Here is a 21,744-nt window from a genome sequence, read left to right on the forward strand (position 1 = left end):
CTATATATACATTAACAAGATATGATTTGATCATTTTGTTTATTTAGAATCAGTGCACTTCAGACAGATTGCAGATGTATTTAAGCAAACAGAGATGAAGAAAACATTAAGTTTAGAGATTTTGTGCCTTATTTCTATTCATTATTTGCTGCGTTTTATTGATAGCAAAGCAACAACAACATGTCAGCATTTTATATCAGCCATCATCCAAAAATGCTCCCCAGCTAATTCCTACATTTTTTCCAATGCTAAGTAACTTTTAAGAGCACAACCAAGAGCTAACATGAACCAGCTATTTTAGTTTCCAAAAAATATTTTAAAATCACTCAGTTTAAAGAGCCACAAATATCAAAGTCTAGGGACTTAAGTATGTGCATCTTTAATGAAATGAGACTAATAAAAAACAAAAAACACTTGTTCAATGATTTTTAACAGCACACTTGGGTGCCTAAAATTAAATTCTTCTTTCTAAGTCATGTATGAGGTCAAATTTTGACTCTTTAATGATCTTTTCCCTTCAAGAGCACCAGTAATAACAAAAAATGTGATTTAATTTTGTGCTCCTGTTAGTCAAACTAATCTAAGATAAACTACGGCCCCAGATACTAATATTTATCACGTATAGAGGACAGTGTAGAACCAAATTTCTCTGTGTTCCATGTGAAAGTCACGTCTGCAATATGATTTAAATCAGAAAACGTCATAGAAACTCACTCATGTGGCTCCTTAAGGCTGAAATTAACTGTAAAAAAACCAGAGATCAGCATCACAAACAGCTTCATTTCCATCCTGTCACACTCTGATCGTCTCCGGAGGGAAGAAACGCCGATTTCATTCTGTAACTTTTTGTTTTGAGAAGCTGCATTGTTCTGCATGTTGACTCAAACCCTGCGACCTCGAAGCTTACGAAACCGTTCAGACTCCCACTGAGTAAACACAAAAACACACTCAGGACGATGAACAGAGTTCTCTCCAGACGAGGTTCAATTAATCCTGAATTAAACTGTGTTAGCCGGATGAAGTGATCCTGCTCACTCTCATCAAAATAAAGAAAACGAACCTGCTGTGTTTTTATAAATAGGACTCTATAAACACTGCAAAACTACTCCACAATACACAATAGTGAGTTGTAATATTGGACTAATTCAAACATGTTCAAACCAGAGACTATTTCTAAAGAAGATTAATGAAACAGAACCCTCTACTCTGCAAGTTAACTGGACTGGTGCCTTCTGTTTGACATACGACATCCTGAAAGTCTGAGTCTGTGTTTTGGAGTCACTGGCAGCTTATTTCACTCATTTGTCTTTTAGCATCTAAAAAAAAAAAACAGGACAAGACTAAAAACTTAATTTTCACCAAAAGACGACTTTAACCCTCTGAGCCCAATACCAGCTGACTGGTCTGAAAGGCATGTTATTTTTTGCTGGAAAAATAATTTTAAAAATACGCAATTTATCAAAGCCAGAAACTGAAAAAATAGAAAAAGTTTGCCAGTTATCAGCTTTCCGACGGTCCTTGAACTACTCATCTGCGATGTGCAGTTTCATCAGGAATAATAATGAAATCAGAGCTTAAAATCGTTTCTGAAAATCACTTTATACTACATGCTTTTGCAAGAATTCATCAAAAAAATAAACAGTTCGTGTCAGATTCTGTAAAAAACTAAAAATTCTGCACTCCTTGGTGGGTTCGAAAGTTGTGTTGTCTTTAAACAATCCCAAATCATCTAAATCTAAGCTGAAAATCACAATATTTCTTCAAAATCTGTTTATTTCCTTGTCTCATTTAATAATTTGCCAAAAATTATCAATTTATACAAACTACATTCAGTAAAAAAGTAAAAAATCCCGTGCACCTCGATGCAACTGAGACGTCCTCAATGACTCAGCTGTAACCAACAGTCACGTGACAAAAATTCACGGAGTTCTGGTTGAACTGCAGGTTGTGTTTATACAGAGCAGAGAGGACACAAATATGGAAGCAAATTAAAAGTGTAAACAGTAAAATATCTATAATATATAGAGCCACCATGTTTTTTTTCCAGTATTAGTAACACCTGTAGGAACTTGCAAAATGTTCTACATGTTGATTCCAGGTTTTTAAAATTTTTACGAAATAAATAATCAAAGAAATTCAACTTTCATTTTGTCTTTTAATGATTTATGGCTTTATAACTGTGTCATTCTGCAGAGAAGACATTTCTGAGTTCTCTGTACTTCTAGTCATGGTTGTTCTGTTTCTACAGAGCTGCAGAACTTTACATTGCAGTGAAAAATGAGCCCACGGTGAATAAAAATGTGACAGGAGTAAGTAATGCTCAGAAACTGCTGCTTGGATTCAGACATTTAACGGCATAGAGGGTTGAATTCTCAAAAATCACCCAAAGAAACCAACCAGCCATGGTCTCAACCAATCACCCAACACTCGCCTTTACCATAAATATGCACTAATGCAGCTGCCAGAATCATCAACAACCAGGAACCAGAACCAACCTGAAGAAGCTCCTAAGTTCTACTTTTTGACAGATGTGTAGAAAGATAACTTCTAAGAGTGACATTCTAGATGGAGTCCTGCATCTCCAGGTTTGTCCTTGAGGCTACAGACAAAACATCCACTATCAAATCAACTGAACTTGAACCAGAACAACTAGGAGAACAGGTTTGAGCATCTGGAGGTTTAAAACCAACATCAGGAAGCTGTGAAGACTCGTCCTCTTACCTGCGAGGGCTTTGATCCTGGATCTCTCGAACAGCCGGGCCGAGCTGTTCTCGTTGTCCCAGTCGTCGGCGTCCCAGCGGTTGTTGACGCCATCGCTGTACTGCTGCTGGATTTCCATGTGGTCGTACTCCGCCGCCACCTGCGTCATCGTGACCTCGCCGCGACTCCGCCCCCACCGCCGCCTCCGAGTCCTTCCACCTGCTGCCTGTTGCCGTTAGCGACGGGACTCTTGGACACGCTCAGACCGGCTCTGACGGGCAGAAGCCGAGACGATTGTAGGAAACCTGCACAAAGAGGATCACATCATTATTATTATTATATAAAATAAATTATTTTTAAAATAATTACATATAACAACAAATACAGGAGAAAGCTGGATGATGGATGGAGGGACAAATTCAAGAATTCTACAACTTCTTGATGTCAAACAGGACACGTTTGTAACATTCTGCAACCAACAATCAGATATTTACACACATATTTACACACAGATTTAAACACGTATCTCGCTGGAATTGGCTGATGGAGGTGAGAAAGAAGCTGAGATTTTCACTCTTCTTTCATTTCTTGATTTGTGGAAACTCTATTTGAGACAAAAAATAACTAAATTTTTTGTTTTCCATTAGTTTTTTATGTATTTATTTACATAATTTTATTTATATTGCATTTTTTGTATTGTATTTTAATTATTTACATACATTTCTTAAAATATTTAAAATTTTTTTATCTTATTTAATTTTTAAATTCATGAGTATTTTTATTTTAAGTATATATTTTTTTTAGGTATTTTTCTCATTTTATTTTTTATTTTATTATTATTTACAAAACAGTGTAAACACATTGTCTGTTTATTCATCTGTTAATACTGTTTTTTTATTATTTTTCTTCGGGAAGTTTCATTAAAACCTTTATCTTTCAAATATATTCATTTATTGCTTTCTGTTTTATGTTACATTTTTATTTACATACATTTCATCATAAATGATTTTGTTTGATTAAAATGTATTTTAGTATTTCCGTTCTTTATTCTTCTATCTTTTTTAATTTGATTTTATTTCATTTCTCATTAACATAAATCTTATTTTTATAACCAATATTTTTTACTATTTACATACATTAGTATTTTTCTATTTATATACTTTTCTTCCTTGCTTACATTCATTTTTACTTTTAATCAATTTTTTTTTTATTGCTTTTAAAAAATAGATTATTTTAAATTTCCTTGTTTTTTTTCCTGGCATGCATTAGGCTCTCAGTCCATCCTGTGTATTAAACACTGTAAACATACTGAACAGTATCAGCAGCATTACAGTACTACTACAGTAAATGTACATATATCTGTGTGCGTGTTTTCTGACACATTAAATATAAATATTAATCAGACTTCATTCTTCTGCTCTGCACACAGGAGAGGAGGTCATGTGACTGTGACTCCACTCTCTAATTGGCTGCAGCCTGTTTCTGACCTGCACTGCATTTATGTGTAACCTGACAGAATGATGCCTCCTTATGGTCACAACACGTTACTACAACATGTGACAGCCCATAATAAACACAAACACACCTTCAGTTCACACATCCGACACCTCTGAGCTGTGAGGCGTTCAGGGACCAGCTCCAAACTGACACATTCACTGCTGCATTTTGAAGTCTGTCACGATTTTATTTTGATTTTACAGCAGATATTAGTTGAAAAGCTGGAATTTCAATTTTAATTAAGGCAAATCTTAGATTTTTCTAAGAATGGATTAATTGTTTCTACCATAAGAGCCTAAACCACCCCAAAAAATCAATTTCGAATCATGAAAATCTCAAAAAACAGCTAATTCTAACACCAGAGATTGTTAGGGAATGCAGAATTAACTGTGAAATTATGAATGAAATGCTTTTTAGAATTATTTTTCTGTTGATTAATCCGTACAGTCCTCATTAAATGTGTAAATCTCTGCAGTGGAATCTCATCAATTTCCCTAAATTATTCACTATGATCCTAATGTATTAAATTAATAACTGAATATTCCACGCTCATTAAACGTGGAGACTCCGCTGCGTAATTACACTCTGAGGTAGCAGCAGGTGAATCGGAGCTAAAAAGGACTTTCTGATCCACCGTTTGGTTGCTGCTGCTTCGACTCGTCCCATGAAAAGGATTTATGACCTATTTCTCAGAAGAAGCTGCTCTCTGACTGCTGCAGGACGAGATAAAGGACAGAAGCTCAGGGAAACATCTGGCTACAGCTGTTTTTTGACACCTTTTACCCTTTTTGTATGTATAATTCATGTATAAAGCAACTATTTTGATAATAAAGTTACCATTATAGTCTATTTTTGCTGTCTGTAGCCTCTAAAATGTGAAGATTTAATGCATTTTATGATGACATATGACTTTAAAATGAATATTTTGCATCCATTTGAAGTTATTTTGTCTCTGTTTTTAATTTGAATTTCTTTGTTGTTTTTTGTGTCTATTTGGTGATTCTCTATCATTTTTAGTCATTTTGGGTCTCTGTTTTCATTTTGTGGATTTTTGGTGGTTATTTTGTGTCTATAAGGTGATTTTGCATCCTTTTTAGTCATTTTGCATCAGTTGTTGGTTGTTTGGCATATTTTATGGTCATTTTGAATCCCTTTTTAGTGACTTTCTGTCCATTTGTTTTTATTTTCTGTTTCTTAGGAGGGGTGTTGCATCTCTACCTGGTGATTTTGCTTTTCAGTTTAGTCATTTTGTAACTCTTGTTGATTGTTTTGCATATTTTAAGGCTAATATTGCAGCCCTTTTTAGTGAATTTTTATGTCTATGCTTTCATTTCGAATTTTTTTTGGTTACGCTGCATCTTGATACTGATTTTGCATTATTATTTTGTTATTTTACAGCTGTTGTTGGCCGTTTGCATAATTTGGTGGTAAATTTGCATTCTCTTTTAGTGATTTTGCACCATTTTGTGGTAAATTGCATCCCTTCTTCGTAATTTTGTGCCTGTTTTTTCAGTTTGTGTTTCTTTGTAGTGGCGTTTCTTCAAGGTCACGTTGTGTCTCTTTTTTGTCCTTTTTATATGTCTTTATAATGTAACTTTTTTTATTTCCTGCAGCTGTTTTCATGTTTTGCTGTTATTTATCCTGCAGCTTTGCCTTCGCTGCCACTGAGGAGGTGTGAGTGATCTGTGCAGGTAAACAGAGCAGCGAATCAGCAGCACGACTCAGCAGAATGTTCCTGCAGTCAGCAAACGCCACCATGACTCGACACAAAACCACAAGCAGACGGCTGCTCTGTCGTCTTGAACGTGCCCAGTGGGTTTAAATAAGAGCTGATAATGACGTGGAGTGTTTGTCCCATTAAAACAGGAGTCAAGCAGCAAATAAAGCCTGAACTTCATCAGGAAAGTCTTAAAAAAAAAAAAAAAAAAAAAAAAGCTGCAGCTCATTTAAAATGCATCAAAATTTCACAACAATCTGGACTGTTGTTGCTACTGTCATTTTACATTAGTTGGTCAATCATTAGTCAGCTGCAGTCAGAGCTCCAGATTTAGACGCTAATGCAGCAAAGTCTGACTCAGTTTAGTTTCTAAAGACCCAAGACAAGAAAGAAGAGAGTAGAAAGAATTTAAAATGAATCAGAAAACAAAAGGTGGTGTTTAAACTGTGCAGTTTTAATGTCAAGAACACCTAAAGAGACAACAAACAGGAAGCTACATGTTAGCTTCTCTCCTGCTCTCTGTGCTCACACATATTGTATTTTAAAACAGCAGCTGTTTTCATTGAAACATATTTCTGTTTCTGAAATACATAATAAAAAATCTATTTAAAAAAAATCAAACTGATGTTGTATTTTTGCAACCAGGGGTTTTACAGAGTTTTAAGGGCTTTTTGAAAGCTTTAATAGCTGCAGTATTCATTTAGATATCAATAAATAATATTCAATGTATTTTATCATCCTGAGGTTTCCAGTTTAAACCTCAAGTTTTACATTTTAATATACTTTTATTTCATACTGAACTGCATTATACAACAACATATAGTTTGTCAGAGTAACTCAAACTGAAATAAAATGCTTATTTGGGGTTTTTGTAGAGAAATAATAATTTACATTAATCGACAAACCACTAAAAGTGTTGACAGATCAATCGATAGAAAAATAGTCTCCATTTGCAGCCCTAAATACTCTAAAACCAAGTCTCTCCTACATCTTTCTCTGCAGTGAATTCAAAACTCTGCGTTTTATCAGTTCCTCTGGCCCCGCCCACTGATGCCCTCCTCAACCAATCAGATTTCTCCTTGCTGTGAGGCGAGTGTGCGGATGAGAAAGTGTTTCAGCTTCACTCTGACACTGGTGTGTGCGTTCGCCACCACCCACTTGCAGCTCGACAACCAGTCAGACCGGAGCTGCTGGTGTTGCTACGCTAAAAATACGCCGCCACTGGGACCCTGACAGAGTGTGTGTGTTTGAGTGTGTGTCTCCACAGTGAAGCCAACACAATGTGCACTCACGCAGAAGTGATAACGCACAGACACACACGCACCAGCCGGAGTCATGACAACACACAGAGTTTTTAGAAAGTGTGTCACTGCAGGACGGCAAGAAAGATTCGACACCAGCAAGATGAAATTAAAGATCAATCCACTCTTCTTTCACACTGGTTTCATAATGTTGCATCTTTATCTGCTGCAGCAATTATTTTTTATCGTCAGCAGTGAGCAGGTGTCGAAAATCCATCCTGCAGCAAGACGACGACCCCAACATCCCACCAGAAGATGTCATGAAAAACCATCTGCAGCCACAAGAATGAGAAGTTCTGCAACAGATGGTGTGAGTCCTGATCTCAGCATCATCGAGTCAGAAACACAGAGACAAAATGTACTTTAAAACACTGGTCACACTGACTTTCATAGCTGCGTTAAATTGTAGATAATATCTAGTAAAAACACAAAAAAAGGTAAAATATACTCAACTAAAAAATAAGAGCCACAACTGTCAATAAAATTCACATCAAATATATGTTTTACAAATAGAGTTATTCTTTTACAATGTTTGATCATAAATTTGCACTATTTTTACTATATTTAATTCAGTAAAAATGTAATTTGTTTCATTATTTTACATATAATTGCCGTATATTGACAGAACAAGTACCCAAAATAAGGACTGAAAAATTATTTTATTGTACAGAATTTCCCTGTTTTTATTAAATTGTATATGTAACAAGTGAAAATTCACAGAAGAAAAGCATTAATTTATATGTTAGCTGTAAAAAAAAAGGCTAAAAATGTAAATGTCAACATCAAAAATCTGTATTTTTACAAATAGGAATTAGTTCTTATACAATGTTTGACTGTAAATTTATACTATTTTTTCTGTAACACTTTTCACTGAGATATAAAACCAATGTCCTCGTCGATCTCAGTTTGAGACCAACATGAGCTGTGTTTGGAGGTCATTAAGCATCTCATGAGTCTTTGTCATGGTGCCCCTTTACTAGCTCAAGTCCCACAATGCTCTCTGGTTGCCAACACAAACTGCTCACCTCTTCTAGTAAATACTGTATTAAACAGTAAGAGGTTCCACCCAGTGGTTCAACCAGGCACTACATCTACTTGAAGTGTGTACTCTCTGTTAAAATGGTATCAGGCATCAGCAAGTTAAATATTTTAAATCTTGGATTGAATCGAGAGCAAAAAGCATCAAAACACATCCAGAGTATTTCCTGAATACAAGCATTAGGATGAAGAATAATGTTAAAATCCATTTATATTACATCAACACATTCCTCTATCTGTGCACATTTGGTCTGTGCTGAAAACCAACTCAATTTTAAAACGTCCACTGAGGAATGAGGTCAGACTTAAACATTGATTGAGCTGTTTGTTTTCTGTCGATTAATTGTTGCATCGGAGTAAAAGCCTGCAGACAAACAGACACTCAAACTAAAAGCATGACGACATCTGGAGACCAGACGAAACGACTGGTTACTGTCAGAGAGAAACCAGAAGAACTGTGGCTCCTCAGGAAGATATTTATAGCCGGACAGAAGAGAGATAAAAGAAGAACAACTCTGGCTGAGGACCGGAAAGACAGAAATAGAGAAAGATGACAGAATGATAGATGGACAAACTAAGAGGAGGGAATGTTTAAACCTTTAAAGATAATGTTTTACAGCAGAAACTGTTTGTCATTCAACAGAAGATTCACCTGGAACTATTTTGATAGTTGATTGTTTCAGGAAAACTGCTTTTCTTTGTCATCAAATATGAAAATTAACTGAATATTGTTTGCTATTCAAGTCAAGTTAACAATTAATACTTATAATCATCATTAATTGTTATGATATTTCTCTAAATGTAAGCAAAAATGGTGTGGAAAATTGACAGAAAACTACTGAAAACACAAGTTAAAAGCAACAGAAAACGAAAGTGAACTGTGACTAAAAACGAAACAAAAAGCAACTGAAAATTACAGAAGATTACTGAAAATTCACATAACCAGAAACTGAAAGCAGTGATTACAGATGAAAGTAAACACTAACAGACAACAGCAAACAGTGACTTAAAACGACTGACAGCAGCCACTAGTCATTTGAGAAAATTAAAACAAATTGCAACTGAAAAAAACGCAAACAAGGAGTGACTGAAAAGAAAACAGTTAATAAAAACAAAAAACACTGACTGAAAATGAAAGTAAACAGCAATAATAGAAATTGAAAGGAAAACTGATTAAAAAGAAAATGAAATGGCAACTGAAAATGCAAGTTAACAGCAACAGAAAGCTCAGTAAACAGTGACAGAAGATGAAAGCAAACATTGACTAAAAATTACAGAAAATGACTAAAAACAAAAGTAAGCTGTGACAAACAATAAACGCAAACAGTGACTTAAAACCAAAGTAAACAGTAAAGGGTGTCTGAAAACAAAAGTAAACAGCGAATAAAAAAGTAATCAGTGATTGAAAAGGAAAGTAAACATCGAATAAAAAAAGTAATCAGTGATTGAAAAGGAAAGTAAACAGCGAATAAAAAAAGTAATCAGTGATTGAAAAGGAAAGTAAACAGCAATAGAAAATGAAAGCAAATGGTGACCTACAAAGAACGTAAACGGTGAATAAAAACAAACGCACATAGTGACTGAAAATGAAAGCAAACATTGACTGAAGACATAAATAATCAAAGCAACATCAGTCCACAGTCGACCTCTGAACCTCCTACATTTCCTACGATGCTTTTTTGTTTCACATCTGAGCTGGAAACCAGAAACAGGAGATCGGAGCTGATGTTTTTTTTTTCATTTTATTCATTTTTCTGAGCATCTTTTCAAGCATCTCCGTCTCCCTCCTACATCCTCCCACCTCTCACCTCCATCATCCTCCACTACCATCAGCTTTGTCTCTCTGACGAATGCTGTCAAGAAACAAACGACGGCTTTTCTGTTCCTCTCAGTTTAACAGATTTTCATGCTTGTGTCTTTCTGTGCTGCTGACAAGTTTTATGGTTCAGGCGGTTAATTAGTTTAATCAGTGAATGATTTTTATACACTCATGTACATAAACAGGAAGAATGTGAAATCATGCAGATCAAAGCAGGTGAGGTTGTTTTCTCAGCTGCTGTTTTTGAGATCCAGACAAATATTTAAGCTTCTAAACAACACAGACAAGAAATCCTGAAAGCGTTCAGAAAGAAAAAAGAAACATCTACAGTGTGAAGAGAGCTGCTGATGAAAATGACATTATAGCAATGAAAATGAACTGAATTTAGTTGGTTCTGAGATCTTGAATCAGTTAAACTACCTTCCGACTTTTTACCAATAAATAACAGAGAATATAGTCATTGGTTGCAGAACTATGGCGTTTTTTTCTGACTGGAAATGTAAACAAATGCAAATGGCATCTGTGACTGACAACATGACAGAAAACGAGTAAATAGCAATTGAAAACAAAAGTAAACAGTCATTTAAAATGTGAGCAAACAATGACCGCAGATGACTAGAAACACAAGTGACTGAATGTGACTGAAATAAAAGTAAATAGTAACAGACAACAAAAGCAGTGATGAAAAATGACTGACTATAGCAATGAAAATGGTGGGGAAAAAAGCGACTGAGTAAACAGCGACTGAAAACAAGCAAACGACAAGAAAAAGTGAACAGTGACAATGAAAGCAAACAGCGGCTGAAAGTTAAAGGAAACAACAACTAAAAATGACAAACAATGTCTGAAAACATGGGCAAACAGTGATTGAAAACAAAAGTAAACAGTCAGACAACAAACAAGTAAACAGCAACAGAAAATTAGAGTAAACAGTGACTGAAAACAAGAGAAAAGGATTGAAAAAGCAAATAAACAGCAACTGAACAGCAGAGTTGTTGAGGTGAACTTAGGTCTGCTGCTAACTGACTAATTTATCATTTCAGAGCTACATTCAAACTACTAGAAAGCTGCTGCATGAGTTAGCACTGATTAAAGCTGCTGTTTGTTGACAGATTTCTAAACGTAATTTGTATAATTTCTGTTTTTTTCCCTCTTTACTGCTCATTTAAATTAAAGAATGAACTGTAGCATCCTCAGAAGTCGACTCTCCACGGCTACAGTTCAGTTCTTTCTGCTCTCACAAATATTTAATCATTTTTATCTGCAGTCGTTGCATCTATTCTTTCTCTCTCCGGTGTGCAGCCAAAGATGGACATTATCAAGTTAAAACCTCAGATCTCCATGGAAACGGCCGTCCCAGCATGCATTGTGTCGGAGCCACTCGTCAAGCTGCCGACAGCAACACAAAGATGCTCGACTGGAACCGCAACAGGAAGAAAAACTTGAAGCCAAACTACAGAGATGAGAAAAAAGACGAGACACGAACAACAAAACGACCCGAGATTCACTTCAGAGGAGAAAAAAACAGATTCTGGACGATTCTGAGCTTCAACAACAGAATAAATGTGCTGGAGGTCCAGAGATCCTGAAAAATCTTCTTTAAATCTTACAGAAAAACTGATTTCTGCTATAAACTGATCCTAAAAACAAATTAAACCGAGGCCACAAACTGACATGTGAAAATGAAATGAAAACAAAACTTGTGTTTTTGTTTATCAGCAGAGTGTAAAAGTGACTTTTAGAGCTGCAAAAAAGTAACAGTAAATTGCGGGGGGAAAAAATTCAATCAAAAAAATTGTTAAATGTCTGTAAAATAATATTTCTGTTGATTTTTTGTAAAAGAAAAAACAGATATAGGACAATTTCGTGCTATTTTATTTACTGTCAACATATGAGTTATTATTTTTTCATATTTTACCAGCTATTAGCTGTAATTTTTTTTTTAAAAAAGACAAAATTCCAGTAAATTGTTTCGAAAATTGCAATTAAAAATTAAATATCTCAAAAAATTACAATATTCTTTGTACTTGTGGAATTAAACATTAAATTTGTCAATTCAACTCAACTTTCATGCAATGTCAAAGTCAGGGGGGGAAGGTATTAATTTTGTTTCTGACAGTAAAAAAAATAAAAAATTTAAACAAATTATTATTTCAGAGATTTGGACTGTTCTATATAATATCAAGTAATATCTTGAAGGAAAACGTATTAAGTTGTTAACAGTAAAAAAAAAAAAGTCTAAATAATGAAAGATTTTCCACATCATCAATCTGTATATTTAGAAAAAATATATTTTAAAAAAGAATAATACTGTAAAATGAGGAGGCGAAGCAGAGAGTTTCTACTGGAAAAGCTATTTAGTTTTTAATGCTTTTTCCCCCCACAATATAATACCAATAATATCTCACGGAGAAAAAAGTATTAATTTTTATGTTGACAGTAAAAAAAAATTAAATAAAAAATGTGATAAATCTGTATATTTAGACAAAATATCAGCGAACAAAAAGATAGAAAAATACTGAGGAGGAGAAGCAGAGAATTTCTACTGGAAACGTTTTTAAAGCAGTTTCACTTTTTTTTTTTTTTTTTAACCATAGAACACCAATAAATCTCAGAGAAAAAAAAAACATTAATTTATATGTTGATAGAACAAAAAATTTAATTTAAAAAAATTTAAAATAGGCTAAAAACTGCAAATAATGAAAGAATGAACACATCATAAATCTGTATCTTTACAAAAAGAAAATAAAAAAATCTGCAATAATATCCAGCGAAAACCAACATCACTCTAAAATGAGGAGTAAAATCAGGAAGTTTCCGTGGTGTCAGAAAATCAGAGGATCTGCAGCAGAAACGTTCTGTCAGATGGAAAAGCAGATGGATCTCACTTCTCTGTATTTTTAGCGCCTTTCACGATTTTGCAATTCAAGTATCAATTGTTCACCATGGCAACAGAAACCAGGCAGAATCCAAAACTCCCACGCAGGACCAGCCGCCTGAACGCCACAGAGCCCTCGCCCCGATTAACACCTACGCACTCAGAACGCTCTTATTCTGAAAAGTCACATTTAAACACCTGTAGCTGCTCTGAGTTGTGTTTTGTTAAAGTTGAGTCCAAGGTGACTCCAGCATCACTGCAGTCTCTGCAGAAGCTCTCAGGTGTTCAGTGGGAGAATCTGGGCCGAGACGAGGAGGTCATCCATCACCGTCTGCTGCTTCTATGTAGGACAAACCGGCATGTAGGCCACAAGCAGCAGCAGAAATGTGACCCGACAGCATCAAACTGAACCAAACACACCGGATCAGCGTCAAAACCTCCTCAGATACTGAATCTGTCGCTAGATGTCACATCTGGACTCATGTTTATTCTCTGGAGGTCATCTGAGCTGCCACTTCTGAGTCTGTAACACACCTGCACTGTAAAAAATTTAGGCTTTTTAAAAGTTCAATGGTCATTTTTTTGAAAAATATACCATAAAATGAACCTGTTTGTTTAGAAGCAAAACTATCAGCAAAAAAATACTACTTTACAGATAACACCTTTTAATTGTAAGATTTTTAGATGAATTCACTGTTCTTCCATAGATTTTCCCTATTTTTTTTTAAATTACAGAAAATATCTAGAAAATATCTCGAAAAACTGCATAAATTTACAAGTTGACAGTTAAAACAAAACAAAAGGCAAAGACTGTAAACACTATCCAGCATATTATAGTAATAGTTTAATTCTAGATACTAACTTGTAAAATCATGGAAAAAAATTTGAATTTCCATGTTTAACCCTTAAAAAATAGACGATAATTGTAATTGAAGTCCACATAATTTTTTTTTTTAATATTTCTATAAATGCTAATCCTTCAACATTTAACTGTATATTTACACAGTTTTACTAGATCTAAAAAAGCAAAACATATTGTTATTCTACAGATATTTCCTGTTATTTGAAAGAAAAATGTATGTATGTTTAAGATTTTTTGCAAACTGTTATTTTACAGATTTCCCTGATTTGTTTATTTACAAACATTTGGGAAAATTGCAAACAATAACAATAATAGTAACATTTAAAAAAATATTTTTATTTATATGTTGACTTTAAAAAACACAGACCAAACTGTATATGTCTATATTTTTTCAAATAATAATAATAATTGTGCGGATGAGAAAGTGTTTCAGCTTCACTCTGACACTGGTGTGTGCGTTCGCCACCACCCACTTGCAGCTCGACAACCAGTCAGACCGGAGCTGCTGGTGTTGCTACGCTAAAAATACGCCGCCACTGGGACCCTGACAGAGTGTGTGTGTTTGAGTGTGTGTCTCCACAGTGAAGCCAACACAATGTGCACTCACGCAGAAGTGATAACGCACAGACACACACGCACCAGCCGGAGTCATGACAACACACAGAGTTTTTACAAAGTGTGTCACTGCAGGACGGCAAGAAAGATTCGACACCAGCAAGATGAAATTAAAGATCAATCCACTCTTCTTTCACACTGGTTTCATAATGTTGCATCTTTATCTGCTGCAGCAATTATTTTTTATCGTCAGCAGTGAGCAGGTGTCGAAAATCCATCCTGCAGCAAGACGACGACCCCAACATCCCACCAGAAGATGTCATGAAAAACCATCTGCAGCCACAAGAATGAGAAGTTCTGCAACAGATGGTGTGAGTCCTGATCTCAGCATCATCGAGTCAGAAACACAGAGACAAAATGTACTTTAAAACACTGGTCACACTGACTTTCATAGCTGCGTTAAATTGTAGATAATATCTAGTAAAAACACAAAAAAAGGTAAAATATACTCAACTAAAAAATAAGAGCCACAACTGTCAATAAAATTCACATCAAATATATGTTTTACAAATAGAGTTATTCTTTTACAATGTTTGATCATAAATTTGCACTATTTTTACTATATTTAATTCAGTAAAAATGTAATTTGTTTCATTATTTTACATATAATTGCTGTATATTGACAGAACAAGTACCCAAAATAAGGACTGAAAAATTATTTTATTGTACAGAATTTCCCTGTTTTTATTAAATTGTATATGTAACGAGTGAAAATTCACAGGAGAAAAGCATTAATTTATATGTTCGCTGCAAAAGAAAAAAAAGGCTAAAAATGTAAATGTCAACATCAAAAATCTGTATTTTTACAAATAGGAATTAGTTCTTATACAATGTTTGACTGTAAATTTATCCTATTTTTTCTGTAACATTTTTCACTGAGATATAAAACCAATGTCCTCGTCGATCTCAGTTTGAGACCAACGTGAGCTGTGTTTGGAGGTCATTAAGCATCTCAGGAGTCTTTGTCATGGTGTCGCTTGACTAGCTGAAGTCCCAACATGAACTATGGTTGGACATCATTAAGCCTCTCAGAAGTGTTTGTCATGGTGCCCCTTTACTGGCTCAAGTCCCAACATGAGCTGTGGTTGGAAGTCAATAAGCATCTCAGAAGTGTTTGTCATGATGTCGCTTGACTAGCTGAAGTCTGAACATGAGCTGTGGTTGGAGGTCATTAAGTGTCTCAGGAGTCTTTGTCATGGTGCCCCTTTACTAGCTCAAGTCCCACAATGCTCTCTGGTTGCCAACACAAACTGCTCACCTCTTCTAGTAAATACTGTATTAAACAGTAAGAGGTTCCACCCAGTGGTTCAACCAGGCACTACATCTACTTGAAGTGTGTACTCTCTGTTAAAATGGTATCAGGCATCAGCAAGTTAAATATTTTAAATCTTGGATTGAATCGAGAGCAAAAAGCATCAAAACACATTCAGAGTATTTCCTGAATACAAGCATTAGGATGAAGAATAATGTTAAAATCCATTTATATTACATCAACACATTCCTCTATCTGTGCACATTTGGTCTGTGCTGAAAACCAACTCAATTTTAAAACGTCCACTGAGGAATGAGGTCAGACTTAAACATTGATTGAGCTGTTTGTTTTCTGTCGATTAATTGTTGCATCGGAGTAAAAGCCTGCAGACAAACAGACGCTCAAACTAAAAGCATGACGACATCTGGAGACCAGACGAAACGACTGGTTACTGTCAGAGAGAAACCAGAAGAACTGTGACTCCTCAGGAAGATATTTATAGTCGGACAGAAGAGAGATAAAAGAAGAACGACTCTGGCTGAGGACCAGAAAGACAGAAATAGAGAAAGATGACAGAATGATAGATGGACAAACTAACAGGAGGGAATGTTTAAACCTATAAAAATAATGTTTTACAGCAGAAACTGTTTGTCATTCAACAGAAGATTCACCTGGAACTATTTTAATAGTTGATTGTTTCAGGAAAACTGCTTTTCTTTGTCATCAAATATGAAAATTAACTGAATATTGTTTGCTATTCAAGTCAAGTTAACAATTAATACTTACAATCATCATTAATTGCTATGATATTTCTCTAAATGTAAGCAAAAATGGTGTGGAAAATTGACAGAAAACTACTGAAAACACAAGTTAAAAGCAACAGAAAACGAAAGTGAACTGTGACTAAAAACGAAAACAAAAAGCAGCTGAAAATTACAGAAGATTACTGAAAATTCACATAACCAGAAACTGAAAGCAGTGATTAAAGACGAAAGTAAACACTAACAGACAACAGCAAACAGTGACTTAAAACGACTGACAGCAGCCACTAGTCATTTGAGAAAATTAAAACAAATTGCAACTGAAAAAACGCAAACAAGGAATGACTGAAAAGAAAACAGTGAATAAAAACAAAAAACACTGACTGAAAATGAAAGTAAACAGCAATAACAGAAATTGAAAGGAAAACTTATTAAAAAGAAAATGAAAAGGCAACTGAAAATGCAAGTTAACAGCAACAGAAAGCTCAGTAAACAGTGACAGAAGATGAAAGCAAACTGACTAAAAATTACAGAAAATGACTAAAAACACAAGTGACTAAAAAAAAAGTAAGCTGTGACAAACAATAAATGCAAACAGTGTCTGAAAACGAAAATAAACAGCGAATAAAAAAGTAATCAGTGATTGAAAAGGAAAGTAAACAGCAATAGAAAATGAAAGCAAATGGTGACCTACAAAGAACGTAAACGGTGAATAAAAACAAACGCACATAGTGACTGAAAATGAAAGCAAACATTGACTGAAGACATAAATAATCAAAGCCACATCAGTCCACAGTCGACCTCTGAACCTCCTACATTTCCTACGATGCTTTTTAGTTTCACATCTGAGCTGGAAACCAGAAACCGGAGATCGGAGCTGATGGTTTTTTTTCATTTTATTCATTTTTCTGAGCATCTTTTCAAGCATCTCCGTCTCCCTCCTACATCCTCCCACCTCTCACCTCCATCATCCTCCACTACCATCAGCTTTGTCTCTCTGACGAACGCTGTCAAGAAACAAACGCCGGCTTTTCTGTTCCTCTCAGTTTAACAGATTTTTATGCTTGTGTCTTTCTGTGCTGCTGACAAGTTTTATGGTTCAGGCGGTTAATTAGTTTAATCAGTGAATGATTTTTATACACGCATGTACATAAACAGGAAGAATGTGAAATCATGCAGATCAAAGCAGGTGAGGTTGTTTTCTCAGCTGCTGTTTTTGAGATCCAGACAAATATTTAAGCTTCTAAACAACACAGACAAGAAATCCTGAAAGCGTTCAGAAAGAAAAAAGAAACATCAACAGTGTGAAGAGAGCTGCTGATGAAAATGACATTATAGCAATGAAAATGAACTGAATTTAGTTGGTTCTGAGATCTTGAATCAGTTAAACTACCTTCCGACTTTTTACCAATAAATAACAGAGAATATAGTCATTAGCTGCAGAACTATGGCGTTTTTTTCTGACTGGAAATGTAAACAAATGCAAATGGCATCTGTGACTGACAAAATGACAGAAAACGAGTAAATAGCAATTGAAAACAAAAGTGAACAGTCATTTAAAATGTGAGCAAACAATGACCGCAGATGACTAAAAACACAAGTGACTGAATGTGACTGAAATAAAATAGTAACAGACAACAAAAGCAGTGATGAAAAATGACTGACTATAGCAATGAAAATGGTGGGGAATAAAGCGACTGAGTAAACAGCGACTGAAAACAAGCAAACGACAAGAAAAAGTGAACAGTGACAATGAAAGCAAACAGAGGCTGAAAGTTAAAGGAAACAACAACTAAAAATGACAAACAATGTCTGAAAACGTGGGCAAACAGTGACTGAAAACAAAAGTAAACAGTCACAGACAACAAACAAGTAAACAGCAACAGAAAATTGGAGTAAACAGTGACTGAAAACAAGAGAAAAGGATTGAAAAAGCAAATAAACAGCAACTGAACAGCAGAGTTGTTGAGGTGAACTTAGGTCTGCTGCTAACTCAGTAATTTATCATTTCAGAGCTACATTCAAACTACTAGAAAGCTGCTGCATGAGTTAGCACTGATTAAAGCTGCTGTTTGTTGACAGATTTCTAAACGTAATTTGTATAATTTCAGTTTTTTCCCTCTTTACTGCTCATTTAAATTAAAGAATGAACTGTAGCATCCTCAGAAGTCGACTCTCCACGGCTACAGTTCAGTTCTTTCTGCTCTCACAAATATTTAATCATTTTTATCTGCAGTCGTTGCATCTATTCTTTCTCTCTCCGGTGTGCAGCCAAAGATGGACATTATCAAGTTAAAACCTCAGATCTCCATGGAAACGGCCGTCCCAGCATGCATTGTGTCGGAGCCACTCGTCAAGCTGCCGACAGCAACACAAAGATGCTCGACTGGAACCGCAACAGGAAGAAAAACTTGAAGCCAAACTACAGAGACGAGAAAAAAGACGAGACACGAACAACAAAACGACCCGAGATTCACTTCAGAGGAGAAAATAAACAGATTCTGGACGATTCTGAGCTTCAGCAACAGAATAAACGTGCTGGAAGTCCAGAGATCCTGAAAAATCTTCTTTAAGTCTTACAGAAAAACTGATTTCTGCTATAAACTGATCCTAAAAACAAATTAAACCGAGGCCACAAACTGACATGTGAAAATGAAATGAAAACAAAACTTGTGTTTTTGTTTATTAGCAGAGTGTAAAAGTGACTTTTAGAGCTGCAAAAAAGTAACAGTAAATTGCGGGGGGAAAAAATTCAATCAAAAAAATTGTTAAATGTCTGTAAAATAATATTTCTGTTGATTTTTTGTAAAAGAAAAAACAGATATAGGACAATATCATGCTATTTTATTTACTGTCAACGTATGAGTTATTATTTTTTCATATTTTACCAGCTATTAGCTGTAATTTTTTTAAAAAAAAGACAAAATTCCAGTAAATTGTTTCAAAAATTAGAATTAAAAATTGCTAAATATCTCAAAAAATTACAATATTCTTTGTACTTGTGGAATTAAACATTAAATTTGTCAATTCAACTCAACTTTCAAGCAATGTCAAAGTCGGGGGGGAAGGTATTAATTTTGTTTCTGACAGTAAAAAAAAATAAAAAATTTAAACAAATTATTATTTCAGAGATTTGGACTGTTCTATATAATATCAAGTAATATCTTGAAGGAAAAAAAAGTGTTAAGTTGTTAACAGTGAAAAAAAAAAAGTCTAAATAATGAAAGATTTTCCACATCATCAATCTGTATATTTAGAAAAAATATATTTTAAAAAAGAATAATACTGTAAAATGAGGAGGCGAAGCAGAGAGTTTCTACTGGAAAAGCTATTTAGTTTTTAATGCTTTTTCCCCCCACAATATAATACCAATAATATCTCACGGAGAAAAAAGTATTAATTTATATGTTGACAGTAAAAAAAAATTAAATAAAAAATGTGATAAATCTGTATATTTAGACAAAATATCAGCGAACAAAAAGATAGAAAAATACTGTAAAACGAGGAGGAGAAGCAGAGAATTTCTACTGGAAAAGTTTTTAAAGCAGTTTAACTTTTTTTTTTTTTTTTTAACCATAGAACACCAATAAATCTCAGAGAAAAAAAAACATTAATTTATATGTTGATAGAACAAAAAATTTAATTAAAAAAAAATTTAAAATAGGCTAAAAACTGCAAATAATGAAAGAATGAACACATCATAAATCTGTATCTTTACAAAAAGAAAATAAAAAAATCTGCAATAATATCCAGCGAAAACCAACATCACTCTAAAATGAGGAGTAAAATCAGGAAGTTTCCGTGGTGTCAGAAAATCAGAGGATCTGCAGCAGAAACGTTCTGTCAGATGGAAAAGCAGATGGATCTCACTTCTCTGTATTTTTAGCGCCTTTCACGATTTTGCAATTCAAGTATCAATTGTTCACCATGGCAACAGAAACCAGGCAGAATCCAAAACTCCCACACAGGACCAGCCGCCTGAACGCCACAGAGCCCTCGCCCCGATTAACACCTACGCACTCAGAACGCTCTTATTCTGAAAAGTCACATTTAAACACCTGTAGCTGCTCTGAGTTGTGTTTTGTTAAAGTTGGGTCCAAGGTGACTCCAGCATCACTGCAGTCTCTGCAGAAGCTCTCAGGTGTTCAGTGGGAGAATCTGGGCCGAGACGAGGAGGTCATCCATCACCGTCTGCTGCTTCTATGTAGGACAAACCGGCATGTAGGCCACAAGCAGCAGCAGAAATGTGACCCGACAGCATCAAACTGAACCAAACACACCGGATCAGCGTCAAAACCTCCTCAGATACTGAATCTGTCGCTAGATGTCACATCTGGACTCACGTTTATTCTCTGGAGATCATCTGAGCTGCCACTTCTGAGTCTGTAACACACCTGCACTGTAAAAAATTTAGGCTTTTTAACAGTTCAATGGTCATTTTTTTGAAAAATGTACCGTAAAATGAACCTGTTTGTTTAGAAGCAAAACTATCAGCAAAAAAATACTACTTTACAGATAACACCTTTTAATTGTAAGATTTTTAGATGAATTCACTGTTCTTCCATAGATTTTCCCTATTTTTTTAATTACAGAAAATATCTAGAAAATATCTCAAAAAACTGCATAAATTTACAAGTTGACAGTTAAAACAAAACAAAAGGCAAAGACTGTAAACACTATCCAGCATATTATAGTAATAGTTTAATTCTAGATACTAACTTGTAAAATCATGGAAAAAATTTGAATTTCCATGTTTAACCCTTAAAAAATAGACGATAATTGTAATTGAAGTCCACATAATTTTTTTTAATATATTTCTACAAATGCTAATCCTTCAACATTTAACTGTATATTTACACAGTTTTACTGGATCTAAAAAGGCAAAACATATTGTTATTCTACAGATATTTCCTGTTATTTGAAAGAAAAATGTATGTATGTTTAAGATTTCAAAAATGGTAAATAGTTTTGCAAACTCTTATTTTACAGATTTCCCTGATTTGTTTATTTACAAATATTTGGGAAAATTGCAAACAATAACAATAATAGTAACATTTAAAAAAATATTTTTATTTATATGTTGACTTTAAAAAACACAGACCAAACTTTATATGTCTATTTTTTTCCAAATAATAATTTGTTCGTTCTTTCTTCGTTTTATTGCTGCCAGATATTTACGGCTTTTTTATGGATTTATTTCATTTTTCTTTCTTTCTTTTTTTGGGGGGTTTGGCCTCACTTTGACACTGCAGGTATCAGCAAACAAACAAAACAAAAAAGAGACAATGAGGTTGACGTGCTATA

At 34.6% G+C, this 21,744-nt stretch overlaps 1 protein-coding gene across 2 annotated transcripts in view; it reads right to left on the reverse strand.

Moving 5' to 3' along the window:
- LOC111572926 (spectrin beta chain, non-erythrocytic 1) overlaps nt 1–21,744 on the reverse strand; it is a 192,966-nt gene that overhangs the window by 120,295 nt on the left and 50,927 nt on the right. For both annotated transcript variants that reach the window (XM_055018549.1, XM_055018548.1), the window contains exon 2: nt 2,722–3,005. In XM_055018549.1, the coding sequence (XP_054874524.1) occupies nt 2,722–2,869 (148 nt within the window). In that variant the 5' untranslated portion in view covers nt 2,870–3,005. The remainder of the gene's footprint in view (nt 1–2,721; nt 3,006–21,744) is intronic.

The sequence above is a fragment of the Amphiprion ocellaris genome, chromosome 16, assembly GCF_022539595.1.
Source record: "Amphiprion ocellaris isolate individual 3 ecotype Okinawa chromosome 16, ASM2253959v1, whole genome shotgun sequence".
NCBI lineage: Eukaryota > Metazoa > Chordata > Actinopteri > Pomacentridae > Amphiprion > Amphiprion ocellaris.